This window comes from Mastomys coucha, unplaced genomic scaffold, assembly GCF_008632895.1.
Source record: "Mastomys coucha isolate ucsf_1 unplaced genomic scaffold, UCSF_Mcou_1 pScaffold23, whole genome shotgun sequence".
Taxonomy (NCBI): domain Eukaryota; kingdom Metazoa; phylum Chordata; class Mammalia; order Rodentia; family Muridae; genus Mastomys; species Mastomys coucha.
Genome location: NW_022196906.1, coordinates 33,314,765 through 33,331,852, shown reverse-complemented (window position 1 = coordinate 33,331,852; position 17,088 = coordinate 33,314,765). Strand labels below are relative to the sequence as shown.

General features: G+C 33.2%; 1 protein-coding gene across 1 annotated transcript; it reads left to right on the top strand.

The window, feature by feature from the left end:
* The first annotated feature begins 10,541 nt into the window (after positions 1–10,541).
* On the top strand, positions 10,542–11,503 carry LOC116072339 (olfactory receptor 1537-like). The gene has a single exon (XM_031343748.1). The coding sequence runs from the start codon at positions 10,545–10,547 to the stop codon at positions 11,478–11,480; it is 936 nt and encodes a 311-aa protein (XP_031199608.1). The 5' UTR covers positions 10,542–10,544; the 3' UTR covers positions 11,481–11,503.
* Positions 11,504–17,088: the final 5,585 nt, after the last annotated feature.

Sequence of the window (17,088 nt, the reverse complement as noted above, 5' to 3'; positions counted from 1 at the left end):
AAACAAATATGCATATACATAGATGTATATTCATACATCCATTCACACATGTACATTTATATATACATATACTTTGGCCAGGCCCAACCAGCTATTTCCATAAACTTATATATTTACATATATATTTATATATGTACATATGTATACATATATATGTATATATATATGATGAATCAAAAGCCCAAGTAGTAGTGCAGAAAGAACTCATTCATTCTGGATGAAAAATAAGTGCCAATCTTTATTGCTTAGAGAAAGGAAAAAATTTCTACTTTTTTATTGAGTATGAAAAAGTCCTGTTCTTGTCAATAAGAAGAAACTTGCTCAGAAGTCTCTATGCCCCAGTGTAGGGGATTGCCATGGCCAGAAAGTGGTGGTGGGATGGTGGATGAGCAGGGGTATGGGGGAGGGTATAGGGGGTTTTCGGAGGGGAAACCAGGAGAGAGGATAACATTCAAAATGTAAATAAAGGCCAGGCAGTGGTAGTTCATTCCTTTAATCCCAGCACAAAAATAAAAAATGTAAATAAAGAAAATATCTAATAAAAAAGAAAGAAAGAAAAGTCTTGTCTCATAGTAAAAAGAAGTCTGCCTGTTGTTCTGCTCTGCTCTGCTATGCTCTACTCTACTCTCTTCTTCTCTCTTCTTTATTATCTTAGTTCTTATAATTTTTTTAGGGTATATGATCACATGGTATTCCAAAAATCTTTTTTCAATAGTTCACAGGTTCAAACATAAATTCAAATCGTAAATTGAACAATAAGTAACAACAGAGATGTTTATATGTATTCCATTAAGATTAGTTATCTGACTAAACAGTCACTTTCTGCCACTAGCTCCATAGGTTCATTAAGAGTTTAAATCAATAATTCTTATGTCTAAGTTAGCACAGTATGCCAAGAGGCAAATCGCATGCTTAGTGCCTCATTAGTATTGAAGTTTTGTATAGAAAAACCCAATCAATGATTTATCTTCTCTCCTTGTACCTACAATAAATCATTTTTCCCTTTTATGGCTTTTAGTTATTAGATAATTGTTTTACAACCAGCTAAAAATGAATTTTTTCCTAAATCATGAATCTGATTCATGCCTGCTTTCTGTCCTAGTGCAAATAGCTTGTTACACATGAAAGACTTGCAGGGTCTTAATTGCAGCCCTTTCTATAAAGGGTTCAATGATTCTAGTATATACTTGAAAATTCTATAGAATCACTATTAGAAGTTAAGAAATCACCTATTTGTCATCATAGCATGGCTATAAAAGAGTAAATCTTCTGACATGTGCAGAAAATCTGCCCAATATGGCAGGCCAATGACCAGAAATTATTGTATTAATTTAATAATGACAAAAAATGCATATCAGCTGCAAGAATCCATCTTGAGTTGAAGTCCCTCAAGGTCTTGCATCCCACAGAGCATTGATCACAGTCCATGCAAAAATGGTAGACCATCGCAGGAAAGTCTCCTGCTAGCCTTTAACTTATCCTAGATGGTTCCTAACAATTAATGGTGCTTTCTTATGCTTACAGACAGGAACCCAGCATGGCTGTCCTGTGAGAGGTTCTACCGAGCAGCTGACTCAGAGAGATGTAGAGATCCACAACTAAACATTGAATGAAACTTGCAGACTCTTTTGAAAGAGTTGGGGGGATGTTTTGAGGGCCCCAAAAGGGATAATAAAACCAACAGGGATAACTAAGCTGAATCCTTGGAGGCTTTCAGACACTGAACCACTAACTAACGAGAATATATGGGCTGGACCTAGACACTCTTAGATATGTGCAGCTCAGTCTTTATGGTCTAAGTCCAGAACAACTAAAACAGAGTATCCCTAAACTTGTTGTTTGTCTGTGGAATTGGTTCCCCTAAATCAGCTGTCTTGTCTGGCCAGTGGAGGAAGAAACACCTAGTACTACAAGAACTTGACATGCCAGGGTTGTAGGTACATGGGAAGGATCTCCATTTTCTCAGAGTAGGAGGAGAGAGGGGCTGGTGGGAAAGACTCTGGGAAGAGGATAACACAAGAGGGGGCAGTGATCAGGATGTAAAATGAATGAATAATAAATAAATAAATGTATAAAAGGATTTAGATTGCCATGCTTTCTAACTTTTTTTAATGTAAGGTTGGACTTTATTTAAAAAAAATTTTTTTTAGGACTAAAAATTACAAAGCAAAAGCAGAGCACTACACAGAATCTAATGAATACATTTGTCAGGGCATAAAACTTTATCAAAGTCATTCATTTTATAAATTCACTCCACCCACCAATGTTTTTGCTATAATGCTTTTGAAAGGTTACTATACCTTTATTTCAAATTGTATTACATGTTATTCTCTCAAGATAAACTTTAAATACCAAATTCTGGCTTCTAAGAATGGCACCTTCAAAATGGGCAATTTCCACTGAAGTCATTGGTGGCTTTATTCTTACTATTTTCTTTTACCAATTACAAAAACTTTCAAAATGTTCACTTTTAGCCTTCCCCCAAAAGGTAGCTACATCTTCCCTTACCAACTAACTCTAAATGGATAGCAAAGAGAGAAACAATGAAGGCAGACATTAAAATAAATGGGTTAATCAATGGAAGTATTTAGCTCAGGGCAGTTAAAAAAATGGTAACTAGGGTGAGTTACTAGGTGTCCGAAATATGAGACTAGGCCCAGATAACTGAATGGCAGATCACTAATGACTGTCTTTTACCTTCACAAAAGAAAATGGAGTCTTGCCATGATCCTGTTAGAACATGCTCACCCAAAACACTCCCAAACATCTTATGCTTCAGTAACAAGACATTTTCTTGACTCACTCCTTGTGGGAACCCTTTCCCAACAGTCTAGCTGTATCCTGGGGTAGAACATTTGGATGAGGAATGTCTACTTTTTCTATCTGGAAAGATGGAAATGAACCTAGAAGTTTCTTATAAAATATGATTCATCTTCTTTCTTCCTAACTCTGACACATGTAGTTCTCAAACTCAAGTCTTCATAACTTTACTAAGGATAAAATCCAGAAATCAAACAACATCTGGGGTTAAAAATATAAATAAGAAAATGCTCACATATAACCAACGTCAGGACTCATGTTATGGATTCAATCATCTACAGGATTTTCACTGATGAACATTGCTCTGGACACACTAAGTTATCACACAAATCATTGCCTTTTGAAATTTTGGATACTTTTACAGTTTATTTTGCAAACAGAATGTTTTCATAACAAATTATTTTTAACCAAACCATTTATGTAGAAAACCCAGGGAATCAAGTGAACTGCTCAGTGTTGAAGGCCTTACATTCACATTATTATAGTAGGAAATACAGAATATAGAAGGTAACTGAAAACCAGTGCTACATCAGATTCAATTCTATAGCTCCTGAAGCTCCTTACACATTGTTTCAGAAACCAAATCCAACATTTCCAGTAACCATAAAAACAGTTAAAATAAAAATTGCCATGAAAGCCCTTATATCATGTTTGATATGAGGAGGTAGGAAGATGTGAGAACCAAGACACATAAAACATAACATTTTATTTACAACTCCTGTTTCCTTTACTGATGATTTTGCTTCAAAATTCAGTCACCTTCTTAAGCTTCAGACTCAGATTCCTCCTCAGCATTTTGAGCCATTCTAAAAACTTCTTCATTTACTCAAGGAAGACAGTTTATCCCTTTGCAACACGTGCATCTTTATACCACTTCAGAATGGGCTCTTCACTCAGGACCTCAGCTTTATAAAAAAAAAAAATAAGCACCACTGTTTTCTGGAAGGCTTTCATGAAATGAATGTTGTCATAGAAATAGAGTCAGCTCAGACTGACCTTTAGTAGTGAAGGCGTTGGTTTTTGCTGCTTTTGATTAGACACCCGAATTTAAGAAGAAGAGAAGAGCCAGAAATCCAGGAGCTGGCGGCAACTGCGGTGCTGTCTCCTCTGTGACCAGAATAACAGGAGCAGGAGAAGAGGAAGAGCAGCCATCCTTCTAACTTTTTATTCCTGAAGTATCTCAACTGCAGCTATAGTCACATGGGTAGCCCAATCCTTTTTCTTTAGATCATTATATGGTTTTTCTGGGTTTCTTAAATTAGGAAAAGATCAAAGCAGTTTTGGGTTTTGGGAAATTGTTAACAATATTTATATAAATAGATTTATTATTATATAATCAACACCATATAATTCATCAGGAAAGGCATTGCTCCTCTACAACTTTGTTACCTCACTGTGGGTTCTGTCTGTTGTGTCAACTATAGGCAACTAAGAAATGCACTGTATCTCAAAGCCAACAACACCTGTTGGAGCAGAGTAAGCATTAAAACACAATTCTTCAGTGACTCCCATGATTAAAATCTTTATTAGGAGTTGAAAGTTTAGAAATTACAAGAAATCATTTGAAGACTCACTTCACAATTGGGGAATTATCACTGCTAATTGCTTATTTTCCTCAGGAGCAAATTTCTAGAATTATGAATGTCCTTAGGGAATGTTTATTTCATGAAGTAGAATACCTGAAGTAATTAAACTCAGGACAGAGCTTCACAACTGCTCAGATGACTATGAGTGTGAAATTGAAACTACAGAGTTACAAACTAAGTGACTTCTGAAAGAAGATGACTTGACATACAGACCTAACTCAAAGGTACTGTTGTCATTGAGGACTAGCCCTTGACTTCTAAATACTAACTGTAGAATGCTGGGTGCCTATTTTTCACAATTCCAGGATTAGGACCATTGGCAAGCAGCAAATGAAACTTGATATTGAGTATTCTAGGAGAATTAAGGTAATGTATTGGTCTCATATACTCACACTTGTCATTTAGGACTTTAATGCCTGAAGCAATCATAGTCACAAGTCAGGTAGAAGTATCTGTATATCCTTCATTCATTCATATAATTGATATTTTTAAAAGTACTATAAGGACCTGTAATTTGGCAGTCATGTATTACTGAGGAGACTGGCAAATAAATGCTACTGATCATCTGACTAGTAATGCAGTTTATTTCCTAAGGGAGTATGAGGTTCAGAAATTACAACATCCTGAGCACGTTGTAGAAAGAATGAGTCTATTACAAGATTTTTGGAGAATCACACCATGTCAGTCATAGTTTAGAAACGATATTAAAGGAAATGTATATGTACCAGAAAACAAAGAAAAACTTCTCAGTGATATTGTCTAGGAGAATCAATACCATTCTAAACTATATATAATGAATAACTGTAATGTAATCTAGGAATTCTAAGTAACCAAATGAGTATATCACAGGAGAGATTTGTATGCTTGAAAAATTTAGCAGGATCAACTAAGTGGAAAGATGTAGTTTTACAAATAAATGATAGGGAATTGTTTCTCTAGGTCTGTGAATGTGAATTATTATCAGATTTAGGCCCCAGTATATTCCATCAGCTTGAATAAATGACTTTTTTACTCTTTACAATAACAAACTGTCATAATATTACACTATGATTATTAAAATGTGTATTTTTATGGTTTCAAGTGTCACAAAATATCTTAGAATATATAAGCTGCACACTAATTATATTTAAATGTTTTCCAAGCATTTGTCAACTTTTGTGTTTCATCTTGTGAATGTCCTTTCCTTAGCTAGATCATACACAGTGAATACCATAACCTGAAATTTCAAATAATTGCTATACATTAGTTCTTCCTATTAACTTCACGGAACACAGAAGAAATGACAGCCTTAACAATGCCTTCAGAGAAGGCACAGCTATCATAGATGGTGATCACTATAGGATTATTGGCTCAACTATCTGGTAACATTGTGACCCCTTGGCTGTGTTCCAATTCAAAATCTCCTGAGCTGAGAAGACACATCAGAGATCTTTCAGAAATATCTATATAATAATGTATTAGGATAATTAGGATAATGTACTAAAATAATATAGTACAATTTGCTACATTCTAAGATTTGTTTATAATGAAAGGTTCTGTATTTTCCCTTCATTTTCTCTTACTCTACTATTTTATTGATTTTTTTGTGTGTTTTAACATTTATTGTATATGCTAGATAAAAGAGAAAATAAAGTTATAGTGTGTTCCTCTGAGGGAAAAAAAAGAAAATTTTTGTTTTATAAAAACAGGCTTTAAAAGCTCATTTAATATAAAGAGTTAAAAGCAAAAGCAAAAATGAAAAACAAGAAAAAGAACATATGACTTATTTTTTTATTTCAGATATTTTCTTTATTTACATGTAAATTTCTCCTAGTTTTACATATGAATACAATGTTTTATATATATCTTATATTAATAGTCATTTAAATCAAATTAGGAGTTAATAAATTTGTTGTTGTTTTTACTGTTTTATAAATAACAAACCACTATAACTGATTTGGTATTTTAAATTTATTTTAATATTGAATGAGTTTAAATTATTTCTTTGTCTTGTATGATTAGGTTGTAGTAACTTTGAAGGCATGCTGGCCACAAATCTTACTCCTTATGAGGATAAATGTGTGATTACCTGTTCAATTTAAGTCAAAAAAGAAATCTTTTATACTGTTACAATGTGTAAAACTCATAATCTGTGGTTCCTAATATGATGATTGTAATTCAAGTACTCAATTACATGATTAGACCTACTGTTCCATTTTACAAAATTTATAGAGCACTTAACAAGGTTTTTGTTACAAACATACTTTGAAACAACTGTGCTAAAGTATAACATATTTTGTATTTTTATTTTACATTGATAATTACTGGGGACAAAAGTTTATTTCTCAGACAAAAAATGTTAATCTATGGACATTGGAAAATGAATCACAAAAACATATTTATAAATTATAAAAATACAAAAATATTAGCATCAAACATTTGAATGTTATCCTCATTGAGTAACATTGATGACACTCAAATTTTGTTGCTTAGAATTTATTTAAATTTTTGCCCTATTATAAAACAACAATATGAATGTAGGTATAATTTTATATTTAGTGTTATCCCATGAGTATGCAATAATCAATTCAACTACAACTTTTATTTCCTCTTTCTTCTAGTTTTATTTTGGTTATAAATTTTATCCCATATTTACAGCCCTGGTCTAATTAATATATGCTAATATGGCAGATTTAGCTTGCGAAATCTTTAAAGCAGAGTAGATGTCATTTTTATTTATACTGCATCAATGACTGAAGGCTATATTTATTTAAAATTCAGCAATATTCAAAAAAAGATGCAAAGTATTAGACACAGAGAGACCCTGAATCAAGAAAATGGGAGCAGGTGGATAAAATTTCCAGGAACTGTCTTTGAAGCATGGTATTAGAATGATTTTACTCAACCTATGGCTCCCAAGTTTACAACTCTTTTGGCATTTCTATAATTTTACATTATTATTCTTAATTTTTAGGAGGGTCAGATCTCCACATGCTATCAGAAGAGATTTACTATCATGAAATTTGACATAGCATCAAGAGCTCCATATTAAATAAATTATGAGAGATGAACAAATATTTTAAAACTATTTTAATGGTTGTAAAAGCTACCAGCATGCCTATTTATATTTGAAAATAAAAATAATTTTCAAATATAAAAATGAGGTAGGAAGTAATAGCACTGGTTTAATGTAGCTGAGTATAGAATGTGGACAGTTGATATAATATTAAAATTCAGTGTCGAGAACTAGAACAGGAACTACTCATTTACAGCTGTGGAGGTAATCTTGAGAAGAGCTAGAGATTAAACAGGAGCTGTTCCGCAGAGACTCAGTTCTTTCTTTGTGATAAGTCTAAGACTAAAACCAGAAAATGCAATGTTTTGGGTTTCTTCATAGACAAGTATACATTTTTGCATTGGAAAAGTTTTAACTCTGTAATCATCTTATGTGACTTATTACTAAATGAGTTAATTACACTTCATATTAATATGTGTTTTACTTCTGAGTAAGAAGCAACTACATACACTACTCTTTTATAAATTAAGGCACTAACTAGTCAGACAATTAAATTCAGAGGGTAAATGGATTTGCTACACAATTCTGATGACTTGAGTTCTATCCCCTAGTCCTGCACTATGGAAGGATTAAGCATGCCATCCAAATTTATAGTCTCCCTCTCTAATGTTCGCCACAATGTATCATACACCTGCTCACAATACATCACATAAACATAATGATAATAATAATGATAATAATAAATGCAGTATATCAAAAAGTAAATTAAAGCACTTGACAATAGTGTATGAGCATGTTAAATATAGTGAGATTCCCAAAGAAAATTTTGTATTGAGCATTATATATATCTAGAATTTCCTGATTTCATTATTTTTAATCTTTAAGATGCATATTCTTAAACAGTGCCTATACTGTTTTTTTTTCTGTAAATTCTGAAGTAAGCATAAATAAAAATTGCTTTAAATAGTATATTGGTGCATTAAATGCTATGACTTTATATCTAAAATCCAATAATTGGATTATGACAAATCTACCATAGTTTTGTGAGGCTTGATTTCTTTACCATATTGAAAAATGTGAGTTTTTCTCTCATTAAACTTTTCTTCAATTCTTCAGTGCTATGTGAAAGACCCAGTATATGAGGATAATTGTTGCAAACTGTTCATATTTTATATTAGTTTTATTTTATTTTTCAATTTTAGACATTCCATGAAATATGAGTTAATATAAGGACACATAATAATAAAGAAGGAATATAGAAAACAATGTTTGATATCCAAAGACTAGCAAATATAAAGTTTGTGGTGATGCACTTACACAAAACAGTAAATTTGTAGAGCATCAGAAAGAAAATATACTACAACTTAGTGAGAAAAAGTGTAACTTAAGATTGAATCTTCCAGCCCCAGCCAGGTATACTAATATCTCCATGCTCTGTAGTTCAAGTTCAAGGGGCCTTTATAAAAAGCTCATTCCATTGAGCTCTAATAGGTTAATCAGTTGTTTTTAGAAGAGCCTATGATTTCTGCAGGGTTTGATGAATCTCACTGGCCAACAGTTCCTAAAGAGGGAACCCATTCACTAAAGATGGTGGATGAATAAAGGGAAACGATGTCATCCAGACACAATGGGGCAGTTGTACATATGAACTCACAGTGATTGTGACAATATACATAATTTATGTGCAAGCTCAAGAAAACTGAAAGATCTATCTTTATGTCTATTGCAATGATACCATGCTTTTGAAATATATCCTAATACCTGCATGAGAAATATGTTCCATTAGAAATGCTAATTAGAATTCTATTGTATACAAAAAGTACAATTGAATATTTAGGCTGTTTCTTATTATAGCTTTAATAATGAATGAAAAATTTGCCAGATAATTTTATCACAATTATTTTGTGGGCAAATATTCCTATTTATCCTTGAAGAATACTGAGATATATATAATTGAAGCATAGAAGATCTGTGTCAAACTAGTTTTTCAAGGCTTTATATTTTACTCCACTAATACATGTTGTATGATGTGTATAGCTAATTCCAAATGCATGTTTGTCATTTCCACAACTTTTCAAAAGCCATCTAATATTCTTGCATGAAAGTATCTCACTTTAATTTCATTGATATTTTATCTTAATGAGCAGATTTTTTCATTAGTATAATTTACTTTAGAAAATTTTTATCTTTGTGGTAAAACTTATACAAAGATTTTATCTAGCCTCTATAAGCCCTTTGGCAGATGCATTTAATGACTGTGGGTTTGCCACCTCTCTTTTATCCCTTTAAGATTTAAAATATTTTTATTAACTTAATGCCAATTTGATAAACATAATTTGATCATATTTACTTTCCATTTCCCAACTCTTCCCAGGTCCATGCTCCTTCCCTTGTCATGCAGCTTTCAGTACTCTTGTTATTATTCTCCCATCATGACCAGTTTGTCTCTTCCATAAATAGACATAGACATAGACATAGACATAGACATGGACATGGACATGGACATGGACATGGACATGGACATGGACATGGACATAGACATAGGCATAGACGTAAACTTAAATATTTAGATATATAGATATATCGATATATTGGTTTATGGTTTCCCTCTGTCACACTATCAACTTGTCTGTTCATTCATTTTGAGAAAATTGATATGACCTCTGTCAGGAGTTATAGACTGCCAATAGATCCTTAGATGGGGTGAACTTTATGCTGAACTCCACTTTCTTTGCTGGTACTCAGACTGTGTTGCCTTACATTGATTCTGTGCATCCTGTCACATTCACTGTAAGTCTTCAAAACAACTGTTCTGCTGTGTCCAGGACTTCATCTGAGTATTTCCATGTGTCCAGTCCTTAATGCTAACGATGGTCCAGATGGCAATTAATTTTCACTTGGGCATTTACAGACTATGTATCTTAAGAATTAGAAAAATGTTAATGTCTAGAACAAGAACTACAGAAATCCTCTAATGAAATTTGATTTTGGTGAGTTTAGTGAAAACTTGCTTCCACAACAAACTTAGAGACATTGCTTTGAATTTACAAAAAAAAAAAATTAATCTTGAATTCAGTGATAGTATAAAGTCCCTCTAACAGGCTTACAATTGTTTTTACTCCTTCAGGATCTGACTGGAGAACATGGCAGCAGCAAACCATTGTACAGTGACTGAATTCTTTTTTGCTGGGCTTTCAGAGAAACAAGAAGTTCAGCTGCCCCCTTTTCTTCTATTTGTAGCAATTTATCTGATCACTGTGGCAGGAAACCTGGGGATGATTGCATTGATTGGGTTCAGTTCCCACCTGCACACACCCATGTACTACTTCCTCAGCAGTCTGTCCTTCATTGACTTATGTCAGTCCACAGTTATTATCCCTAAAATGTTGGTGAGCTTTCTGACAGAAAAGAATATCATCTCCTACCCTGGGTGCATGACTCAGCTCTACTTTTTCATCAGTTTTGGAACTGCAGAGTGCTACACATTAGCTGTAATGGCATATGACCGCTATGTTGCCATCTGTAACCCCCTGCTTTACAATGTAACCATGTCCTATGAGATTTACTGTTCCTTGATTTTAGTAGTGTATATTTTTGCTGTGTTCTGTGCATCAATAAACACTGGCTTCATGATTAGGATTCAGTTCTGCAGGTTAGATGTGATTAACCACTATTTCTGTGATCTTCTTCCCCTTTTGAAACTTGCATACTCTAATACCTATATCAATGAAATATTGATTCTATTTTTTGGTACAGTGAATATCTGTGTCCCAATGCTGACTGTTATTACTTCCTACATCTTCATCATTGTCAGCATCCTCCGCATTCAGTCCAGCGAGGGAAAATTCAAAGCTTTCAGTACTTGCAGTTCTCACATCTCTGCTGTTGCTATCTTGTATGGTTCTACTGCATTCACATACTTACAGCCAAAATCAGTGAGTTTGGTGGACCAAGGGGAAGTGTCATCTGTGTTTTATACTACTATTGTGCCCATGCTGAACCCCTTGATCTACAGCCTAAGGAATAAGGATGTCAGTATTGCATTGAAGAGAATTATTGAAAGAAAAAATTTCATGTAAGCAGAAGTCATGTGAAGATTATTAACTAGAGCATAACTGTTCAAAAACATAGACTGAACTGATACTATTTATTTTACCCTACCTGTCATTACTATTACTCATTTGCTATGTCACTTTAATACTTTTTACTATTAAAAATGTCAACATTAAATTTCATGCACCTAATATCTCATATGTTTCTCAGAATCAACAGTGTGGACAAATGGTGAAGATGACATGGATCCTTATGCCCATAACTGATTGCCAATAATGTTATATATTCTTCATGTTTGATAAATATTCCTTTTAAATATAAACTTCATTATTAATTAAAACAGAAATGATATGTTTTATTCATTTTTAATTCTGTTTTGAGAACTTCATATGTTAGTATTGTAATCACATCATTTCCCTATTTCCCACCATCTATTCTCACTTGATCTCCTTGGTCTCTCTCAAATAATAAGCTCTGTTCCTTTCCTTCATATTTATCCAGAGGAAGACAGATTCAGGAATTAGCAATCATTAGTTACTCAGGAATGGGTGCACTGAGATTTCCCACTTTTACATTGCTATATCATATGGAATCATTTTTGGTTTTTGTTTAGGAAACTATATTATTGAGATGTATAGTGCCACTTCTCTGTCATACATAGAAGACACAATATCACCACAGGCCTACTAGTACTCTATTTGGTAGAATATTCTTTTCTTTTCTTCTCAAATTTTATCTAAGCTTTAAAGAAAGGGGTTGTATTGTTCACGGATGAATGTGACTGTTACCCCACCTAAATAGATTGTTCCATCTATTTAGACCAATTATGGAATTCTGTAATTGTCTCCACCTGATGTAAAAAGAGTTACATTTATCTATGGATGACTCACTAAGTATAAGTATGCCATTAGATATACTAGTTTGTGTAGGTGTCATTATTAGATTCTGTTTTAGGTTTTAGAATCTCATAAATGACTATGTTTATAGAATCAGACATGAATTTCTGTGGTGAGTGGGCCTTAAGAACAATTTAGTGGTTACTTTTTATTGTAGTAATATAACTAGCACTATTGCACCTTAGGTGTAACTTGACTTGCTGGTTATTATTTTGATTCATGGGTATCACAGCTGGATACAGCTTTTAAATGTTTTCCTCCCCAGGCTACTTGGATTTCATTTGTCCATATTAGGAAAGCTAGTCACAACAAATAGTCCTCTCTTCAAATACAGCATTATTCATCCAAGTTCTGTGTCAGAATACTGTAGTGTCTTCAGCAATAGAGATTTACACAACTAAGGGCAATAGCAATAGCATATAATGTTTTGGGTGAGGTGCGTGTGTGCAGGCATGTGTGTGTGTGTGTGTGTGTGTGTGTGTGTGTCTAGGTAAGCATAGAATTATATGAATTCTGATTGGTTTTTCAAACATAATTGTTGGTTGCTCTTTATCCCCTTGTTCTCTTCCTTTTTCTTATTTCTACACTGATTTCACTCCCCCCTCCCCCTCCCCCCCAGGTAAAGTCTCCACTAGTCTCTCTATTTTCCTGTTCATACCTGTACCTTATCTCCCTCTCTACTGTAGATGCCCACCATAACCACCCCTTTTTCTCTATTTTGTCCATGCAGTAAGGAGATTATTTGCTGTCTTTCTGGCATTGAGTTACCTTAATCAATATTTTCTAGTTCCATTTATTTACATGAACATTTCAAAATTTTATTTTTTATTACTAGATAAAATTGCACTGTTTTCATCAGTTGTTGGTCATTTAGGTCAATTCCATTTCTTAGTTATTGTGAATAGAAGTGCAGCAAACAAGGCTGAACAGTAAACTATGGTGTATAATATCAAACCCTTTGGTCAAAGTCCAAGAGTGGAATTGCACATTCATATGGTGGATTCTCTCTGTTTCTCTGTCTCTGTCTCTCTCATGTTACTTATTTAGAACTCAACACAGACTTCAAATTAGTCACACAACTTTGCAATCCTGTCAACAATGATTGAGGATTAGTTATTAGTTACCATTTCCCCACATTTCACTGTGGTGGGTTGAAATCTGAAAGGTGAGTTTTTGTTTTTTGTTTATTTTATCATGTTTTACTATTTTGATGGTTTGGCCAAAATACGATGTTTCTAATCACATTCAGGATGAGCTGGGTGTTCTTGTTCCTCAGTTAAACCTTTCAATAAATTTGCTGACATTTAAATGTAACTTTCTGTACATTAATTGTTGTCTCTAAGGCTTACTGGCTCAATCTGATAAACTATAACTAGTGCTGGAAGATTCTAGCCTCTGTAACATCTTTTCATCCTCTGAGACTTACTGATGAATAATCTCACACTTCCCATCTCTTTCTGAGCTCTGGCTGACTGGTTTCACTCAGGTATCTGGCTCAAAACTCTCCAACCTTACATATTAACCTGGCTCTATTTATAGCTAGACTCATTATAGTGTCTTGTTTTAGAGGGAAAACCCTGGACATGGTTTATTACCTTTTCTAGTTGTATCTGACTTCATACAATTTCCAAATCTCTCAAAATGATGACAGAATTTTAGAACTAAGAATTGATCATATGAATTTGTTAGGGACATACTATATGCAATCTGGAACAATATATGTAATAAAGATTTGTGTGTGTGTGTGTACTTACTAACTGAATATTTCTTTTGTATTGTTTGATGTTTTCAAAGGCTTATGTGGATGCAATTTTAATCATATTACTTAATAATATCAAGTAAAATTTTATCATAATGATTAGTAATAGGTAGAATATGCTCATTATGGAATAGTTATCTTTTGAAGTGCTCATGTACACAGAAAACTATTACCAAATATTTGGAAGAGTAAGCGATTTCCACTTTCCCACAGCTTTCAGTGATTATGATAACCAGAGAAAGATACTAAGAAAATATTAACATAAACATCATTACTGATTCTGAAGCAGTGTTGTGACATTGAAAAATGTTCCTAAAGAAGGAGTAGCATTATCAATAAGACAAGACATGATTTACAGGATTTGTTCAACATTATTATACTTGAAAATAGTACATCAAAAGTTTCAATAATTCAATATAAGAAGTAGGTTCTTCCCTAGGGTCTATTACTTATTTTTTTTTTTTTGGGTCTATTACTTATTAAGAGAGAGGTTCTTGATTTGGTTTTGGTGCCATATATGGGTTTCATTTATTAAGACCAATAAGGAAATGATTGGTTTCTCCAGAATTTAATGCCACTATTTCACCAGTGGTCATATCAGTCTAATCAATTTCACAACTAGCAAGATGTGAGAGTATGCACAAGATGTATGCAAGCCCAAAATATGTAAAACATTGAAATGAAGATCAGAAGTGATCATAAAGGTATGCCTATAGGTAATGAGCTCTTGGCAGTTGATTGCTTCTGAGACATGGAGGGTCACTTTTCTTTAAGTGTATAGTGCCTCAAAATCAACCATATTCCAGTGGAATGCCACACACCTGAAATATGTGAAAATTTGGAGTTGATAGGAGGAAGGGGAAAAAGGCACAAAGTTATATGAATAGGGAAGCAGATGATGGACCTAAAAAGATTGGATGAAGGATATGAACATTGTTAAAACATAATTCATGAAATTCTCAAAGATCTAAGGAACTATTTAAAACTTCAGTAATGGAATTAAATATGCCATATTCTGCCATGTTAATAATTACAAAATGAAGGAAAATTACTTCTATTTGATCTTCAGGTAAAATTTAAAAAAAATTGTTATACTACCTAAGTACATGTGGTAGAAGTCAATAAATGTCAAAAAGTCAAAATATTATATATTAGTTATTTCTCTTGTTTTTACATTTTTTTTCTTCACAGAATTTACCTTAGGTAATACCAGTTACATAATACCTTTAAATTTTCAGAAAATCTGGTGCATTAATTTCTAGACAATATCTCATATACCTCTATTAAATTTTTGCTTTAAAGAGAAGCTAGAATTCTACCAGTTGAGTACTTTGCAGAATGGAGAATCTGAAGACAAAGTGGGGATTTTTGATTATAGATTTTACTCAGTTAAAACATGAGAGATGAGATTCTAGCAGGAGGTCAATATCATTGTTCTTCCTAATCAGATTTTTATTTTCTCAGCTCAGTATTCAAAATCTTCATATCAACTAACCTTGAAGGAACAACAAGTGGCTTTGGCTATCATTTTTATTAGTAATAAAGATTAGTGACTTAGAACTTAAATCGGGTTTATTCCATCTCACTCACTTCAAGCCAGAATGAAGTGAGAGGAAGCAGAAATATTCCACAATACTCTACAAAATGACAAAGAGGGTTATCTTCGAATAGAAGTTCTATCTCTTTCTACTGGAAACTCCCCTCCTCTGTCTTATATATAATTTCAACAGAGGTGTATTAGTAATTATTTCTCAAGACTCATCTTCATTCTAGGCCCCCAACTTCCCCATAGGTCTTACTTTTTAACTCAGTGGAACATCAAGAAAAATACTTCCATGTTTACTTATTTTAGGTCAAGGTATGATGCTTTATGGTCATTTTGAAGCTATTGACATGTAGATGAATTATTTTTAATTCACTTGTGCAATGCATAATGCAATTGTCATATATGAAATGTAGTGAAAATTATTATGATTTATAATGATGAATATATAACTATATATTACTAAAAGTAAATATAACACATAAATGACCATGGAATTTATTTGTGTGCTAAAATTGTATACAGTGATAAAGGTAAATTTAAAGGATGTAAGCAATGACTGTAGTTCTTTTCATCATATTTTCTGTAAATGTCATTTAATATAATACCTGGGACTAAGAAGAAAACTTTTGCTTTTAATATTTCAAAATTTTATTTCATTTTTGATATTATGAACATAGTAGAGCACTTGCCCTTGTGGTATGGTGAAGCATATTTTGGATATATGCCTAGGAGTGGTATAGCTGGATCTTTAGGTAGAAAGATCCCAAATTTCTAGGGAACAGCCAGATTGATTTGCAGAGTGGTTGTACCAGTTAGCCATCCCTCTTGCTATGAAGGAGTATTCCTTTTCTCCAAATCCTTGCTAGCAAGTCCTGGCACTTGAGATTTTGATCTTAGCCATTCCGATTGCACTATTTTTTTGTTTTTTCCTTTAAAAGCCTCCATATATCTCTCCTTGATCTTTTTCAAATCTATGACCTCTTTTTTTTCCAGTAACTTCTTACCTGCATATATGTATATAGTTATTATATTTCTTATAATTTTCTAATAGAGCTTTATTAATAGCCCGACCCTCACAATGATGGATCAATAATATAATAGTTGTATTCCAGCAGAAACTCGCAAGACACCAGGCTATCCATATGTTTTACTTGTCTAACATTCTGAAGGACAGGCAATCTTCATTTATCTTTGTGTGCCTACCACCTTTATAAAATTGTGTGTTTATACTTATATTTTTTTTGAGTTTTTTTTATTAGATATTTTCTTTATTTACATGTAAATTTCTCCATTCCCAGTTTCTCCTCCAAAAAACAAAGAAACAAACAAAAACAACAAAAATAAACCCCTGTTGCCTCCCCCATTCCCATGCCTGCCTCCCCACCCTCTCCCACTTATTGGCCCTGGCATTCCCCTACACTGGGGCACAGAAC

What these genes read in the sequence shown, in the direction of transcription:
- LOC116072339 (XM_031343748.1), top strand. Translation starts at nt 10,545, where the DNA reads ATGGCAGCAGCAAACCATTGTACAGTGACTGAATTCTTTTTTGCTGGG.